General features: G+C 35.1%; 1 protein-coding gene across 2 annotated transcripts in view; it reads right to left on the reverse strand.

Moving 5' to 3' along the window:
• The window catches only part of LOC106461501 (RGM domain family member B-like), a 160,290-nt gene that overhangs the window by 36,295 nt on the left and 118,558 nt on the right, over positions 1–5,437 (reverse strand). Inside the window, exons 1-2 of one of the 2 annotated variants that reach the window (XM_013921323.2) lie at positions 1,309–1,397; positions 837–1,018 (exon numbers count right to left, since the gene is read on the reverse strand). In XM_013921323.2, coding sequence (XP_013776777.1) covers positions 837–939 — 103 coding nt within the window. In that variant the 5' untranslated portion in view covers positions 940–1,018; positions 1,309–1,397. Of the gene's footprint in view, positions 1–836; positions 1,019–1,308; positions 1,398–5,437 lie in introns of those variants that run through there. The other variant, XM_022388478.1, reaches the window with a different exon arrangement.

Consider the following 5,437-nt stretch of genomic DNA (forward strand, 5'->3'; position numbering starts at 1 on the left):
CTACACTAACGTGACGTTTACTAGCCCTCTCTGTTTTCTTTCAAGAATTTGTTACATTGCCTGCAGCTAAAATGTATATAATTTCGGAAGTTATTTTTGTTGGTACTACAAAGCCATCACAACTACAATAAACTTATTTAAAGCATATAGTTTGTTGAATAAACAAAATTCCACTCCCTAATTTATATTTTATCATACACTAAAAAACGTAATTGAATATCAGGAAAACGTAATAAGGGACACTGTGGTATTTTTACCAATAATACGGTGATTGTTTCTAATTAAAAAAAAATAATTCCTCCAACAACAGGTGCATCAACTTAAATACAGATATGTTCTTAATTCAGAACAGTATGAATATTTGTATATGGGTGGAATTGGGGGCGAACGTAAATAAATTAATGCTAAACATAAAAACTTCTCAATACTGTGAGGTACTTATTAAAGTTATTGTAGCATTCACATACGATTGTAAAAACCTAAGCAAGACACACGTCTTGTACAAACGCAATACGACATTTTTAAGGCTGCTGAATATCCACTTTTTGTTAAACTTAGGTTAAAAACAGACATATGGTTTGTGAGTTAGGTTCATCCAAGTCTTCAAAACTCCAGTTTCCATGGGTTTGTAATTTAACTGTATATTCCTCTAAATATTACAATTTACACTCCAGCTTCGTATCGTTATTTGAAAATTCTCGCCTAATTAAATAATATATTCAATTAACTAATGGTTAACTTAAAAAGTATGCAAATCCTGTGTTTATAATTCTATTAGTAAAAAATATAAAGTTTCTCTGTACGTTAAGCAAGTTTAAGAGCCTATTAAATCTTACCTGCACTTTTCAAGCTGCTTGTTATCAGGAGCAAGAAAAGAAAACGTGAAAATGCACAACCGATAGACAATAACGGGTAGCTGCCGAAAAGCCACGGCCCCATCACCACCCATAAATCGGGGCCGCGGCAGCGTCGTACTGCGTCAGAAAGAATGGTTTCCTTACGATTCTGCCTGCATTCGCTGGGGACATGAAAAAAATAACACTTTGAAAAGGTCCTTTATACAGTGACATTCCTTTTTCTCAAACTTTCATTTATTCCGTATGGGATCACTATGGACTTTTCTATACATTATGATATCTATTCTCTCTACGAAAAACGAAATAAATTGAAAGTAAGAAACACATTTCAAAACCTCAGATCATTCCGTCAACATAACATAAAGGCGCTTCGCGGCGATGTAACACAAGAATACAGAGTATCAAAAGCTATAAACTGAGCGCATGCGCTCTAACACAAATCCACGCCTACCTTGATGAACAAGCGCCTCAAGATGTTTTGTGATTGGGCTAAAAGACCGGTTTCTGCAGCGAAGACGTGATTGTGACCTTTATGGTACTCGAAGGCGGAGGCTAGTTCCAAGGTTCAGGGTTAGAAAAGGGAGAAGCCAGAGAATCGTGAAAGGCAGTAAGAACACACCTATGGGCAAACTAGTTTACACCTTTAATAAGAAACGTTAGATGTCATGAAAATAAACAAAAAAAGTCGTGTAAAAACCAGTTGATTACAAAACTTTATAAAGTTATATTTAATGAATGTAACAAAAATTATGTAAACATATTTGCTATACGTTTAAAGTTATATAATGGAATACAATTAAATGTTTAAACATTTAGTTTGAAGAGATAGTTTATTACTGGAAATACTGACAACATTTCTAACGAAATTAATATATGTATATATACGTATTTTAATTTCGCAATGAAAATACATTTGTTTTTTATAACGTAGCATCATCATACAGCGTAAACTTGGTATCATTCACTTTGACTGTCTTTGTATCTTGCTTGTTCAACTTTTAAAACTGATAAGGCACTGATTATTTTTTCTCTTGCGCTTTAAGTTGAATTTTCCTCCAGAAACACTCCAGGCCGATGTTGCTTCCAGTATCTATTTGTAAGCAGAATGTGAGGTTGCCAAGAAACACCCCTGAAACAGCAGGTTTTGTTTTCTTTTTAGTACGACCTCGGAAAAACAAGTTTTACATGTTGACGTAACTGGGTTTTTAGTATAGAAGCAAAACATCACGTGCCCTTTATTATGACCTACAACGCGACAAATAGTACAAGTGCCAACACCTAAACATTTTTCAAAATCTATTTTTAATTGAAGTGTGCATATAAGAACGCTCCGTCTGCAAATGTTTGTTTGTGTTACTTATCGAACTATTACAAAAGAGCATACTGGCTAGAAACTGGCTGTTCCTACTTCTACTGCTAGTCTAACCACAGCGAACGAGTTTCCATAGAAACACCATCACAGATGCGTTTCACGGAAGAAAATTTTGTTTCTGTGACGACAAAACCAGGGGGGTTTACCTATGAGGGCGTAGATTCACAAAGAGCATTACATGCACGAGGTTGCTGTAGCAACAAGCAAAAACTAATGAACGATCGCACCTTGGCTCGCCTTTCTATTACCGTCGCATCCTTGATCCACGCTACAGGAGGGCGTCCTTTTCGCGCCTTAGTAACACTGCTCCATGGGACACCACAATCTGGCTAGAATTATAAGGATGTTTGGTACATGCACATGTAGATTATGGCTGAACATCAATTATTGTTTTGTAATTTTCGTGGCTGATCTTATTTTTGTCTGTTGTAATTTATTCATCATCTATTTTTTTAAGAAGGTCTATCTTCCAAGAAGGTTCGGGTTATCGAGTTTCTTATTATTAAGAAAAAGCAGGCGCATCTGGTTTATTGATTCTGTTTCTTAACAGAGCTTAAACATCTACTACGTTAATAAGCAACAGAAAGTACAAAGCGTTGATACACTGGTAGACGAGTAGTACGCCGGTGTGTCAGCACTAAGTTTACGGACTTACAACGCTAAAATCTGGTGTTCGATTCCCGGAGGGTAGAGAGAACACATATAGCCTAATCTGTGAACTTGCGCTAAAACACTATTGGCTAACACTTAATTAGGAGTTGGATGATCACTTTTCAACAGACAAGCTCTTCTATTAAGAGAGTAATGCCAGGAGTCAGCTCGAAGCCTAGAATTTAGTAAAAATATGTTGACAGGTGAAGTTTAAGCAAGTATTATCTTAGGTGTGTAATGTCAATGTTTTTTTTTGTTTTTTTACAGTGAAATAATTATATAAGATATAAGTTATTTGTTTACCAATTTATTCTCGATTGTAGATGGCCCACGACTCTGGGTTTCTTGACCTTCAAACAGTAGTAGCTTCACACAGGTATGCGCAGTAAGGGAGGAACATAGAAACACTGCATCATATTATAAAAGATCTAATACAGTATCTAACTAGGCAAATTACAAATGGTCTAACACTTCCATCAAAATGGAATATAACTTAACAATAAGCATAATATGAAAAAGTTAATATATATATATATATCACATAAGATTCTTCTAAGTTAAAAATTCTTAGCGATTCTTTTTTTTACATATATATTTATTGCCGTTGCAGTACAGACAGAGCTTGCTTCTGTCTACTCTTGTCCTCTTCCTAGTTTACGTAGAAAATTGTTAAGTAAAAGTAATGTGGGGTCCGATGGGAAGCCTGCTTTGTGTTGATTGTTTAAGTTTGCAGTTTGTAGTTGGAGTGAAGCTATTACAGTCTTCATCTAAGAAGATTGGTGTTTTATTTTCATGAATGATCATGAGATGTAGACCTGTTATACTGAATATTTTGTTTTCCTTGGGTCCTCAAAGACGTTTGAAGAATAACGAATTCCTGGTGGTCATATTTTTGTCTTTCTGTTGAGAATGATAAGTGACCATTTTTACATCAGTGAAGATCTAAGTTGTGAGGTTAATTACCCCTTTCTGTTTCACTAGTACAATGACACCAACTGTTATATTAGGTTGATGAGTATACAAATATTTGCCTACTTGTTTTTCATGACAGTTGCTGGATCCCTCAGTTGAAACTATTTGTCTTTGTTCGATCTGCTGAAACTCTGAAAAGTTGTTCTAATTTTAGTTGGAGCAGGTGATTTTCCTATTTGAAATGTGAAGTAGCTTGAAAGTTTTGTAGAAAATCATCCACGGTTTGACGTGATTGCTCTAGTACTTTAATAAGGTTCCTCATAAATCTTTCTGCTTCAACATTGGCTCTGGTCCAGTGTGATGTAATTTTGCTATGGATGAAATCTAGGTGTTCCACAAATGTTTTGAAATCTTGGCTGATGAACGGTGGTCCAATTACCGTTTTTACCACTTGAGATATACATGGCTTAGGTATGGTATGACAGTGTTTGTTGACGTGTACGTTACTCTGGGGAGTGCTGGCGTCTTGAGAGTCTTATTGTGGCATGGCTCAAAAAATTTCTGAAGTTTAATTTGTGTTATTATGTCGTAAAAGTAGTCAGTTAATTTGGCTTAACCTGGCTGATGAATGGGCTGAAAGTTTTATAGTTGCATCAAAGCGGAAAATGTTCAATCCTTGCGGTAGGCTGAATCCAGAACATTGGAAATGAGCTTCAAAACTTTGTAATCTATCATCGATTTGAAGGGTATAGAATGTCTTTTCGCTGCATCATCGGTAGGCTGAATCCAGAGCATTGGAAATGAGCTTCAAAACTTTGTAATCTATCATCGGTTTGAATGGCATTACACAGGTATAGAATGTCTTTTCGCTGCATTATCGGTAGGCTGAATCCAGAGCATTGGAAATGAGCTTCAAAACTTTGTAATCTATCATCGATTTGAACGGCATAACACAATTATAGAATGTCTTTTCGCTGCGTCATTAAGTGCTCAGCTGTCCCAAGCAATGATTATGTGTTCTTTGTCTGGGGCTCTGCTTTGCATTCAGATAGTACCTAGTTCTACAGGACTCATGTCAACATGTGCTTTTAAGTGTGGATTTGGATCAAAATATCTCATTATGCTGTCACTTATGAGTTACTACTTCAATAGTGCACTCTTGTGTTCTTTAGTTCATATCCCTTATCAAATTGTTATCCTTAGCTTATGCAGGACATATTTAATGGTTGCTAAATTTGGTATGCAATGACAAATTTTCAACTTAAAAAGCACAGTGTGGAGTTTCCATATATTGAGTGGTTATAACTTTTTTGCGGATAAGAAGAAATTAGTGAAGAAGTTCCAAAATAAAGATAAATTAAAATTGCATTTATTTATGTTGTTGAAGAGCTAATTTACCGTATTTTTCGGTGCACTTTTTACCACAAAATTTGATGTCAAAATCTGCTTGCGTCCTATACACCGAAGGTATGAATAATATATATGTATATATATATACGATATACACAAGCCATGTGTAAATATATTTAAACAGGTATGCATAGTTTAGTTTAATTGAATGTGTTATGTATAACAATAGTAGTTTTTTCTTTTAAAAACATAACTATTTATAATGCTTCCTAAATAATGAAAAAATTAATTACAG

This window comes from Limulus polyphemus, unplaced genomic scaffold (assembly GCF_000517525.1).
Source record: "Limulus polyphemus unplaced genomic scaffold, Limulus_polyphemus-2.1.2 Scaffold973, whole genome shotgun sequence".
In the NCBI taxonomy this organism is placed as follows: Eukaryota; Metazoa; Arthropoda; class Merostomata; order Xiphosura; family Limulidae; genus Limulus; species Limulus polyphemus.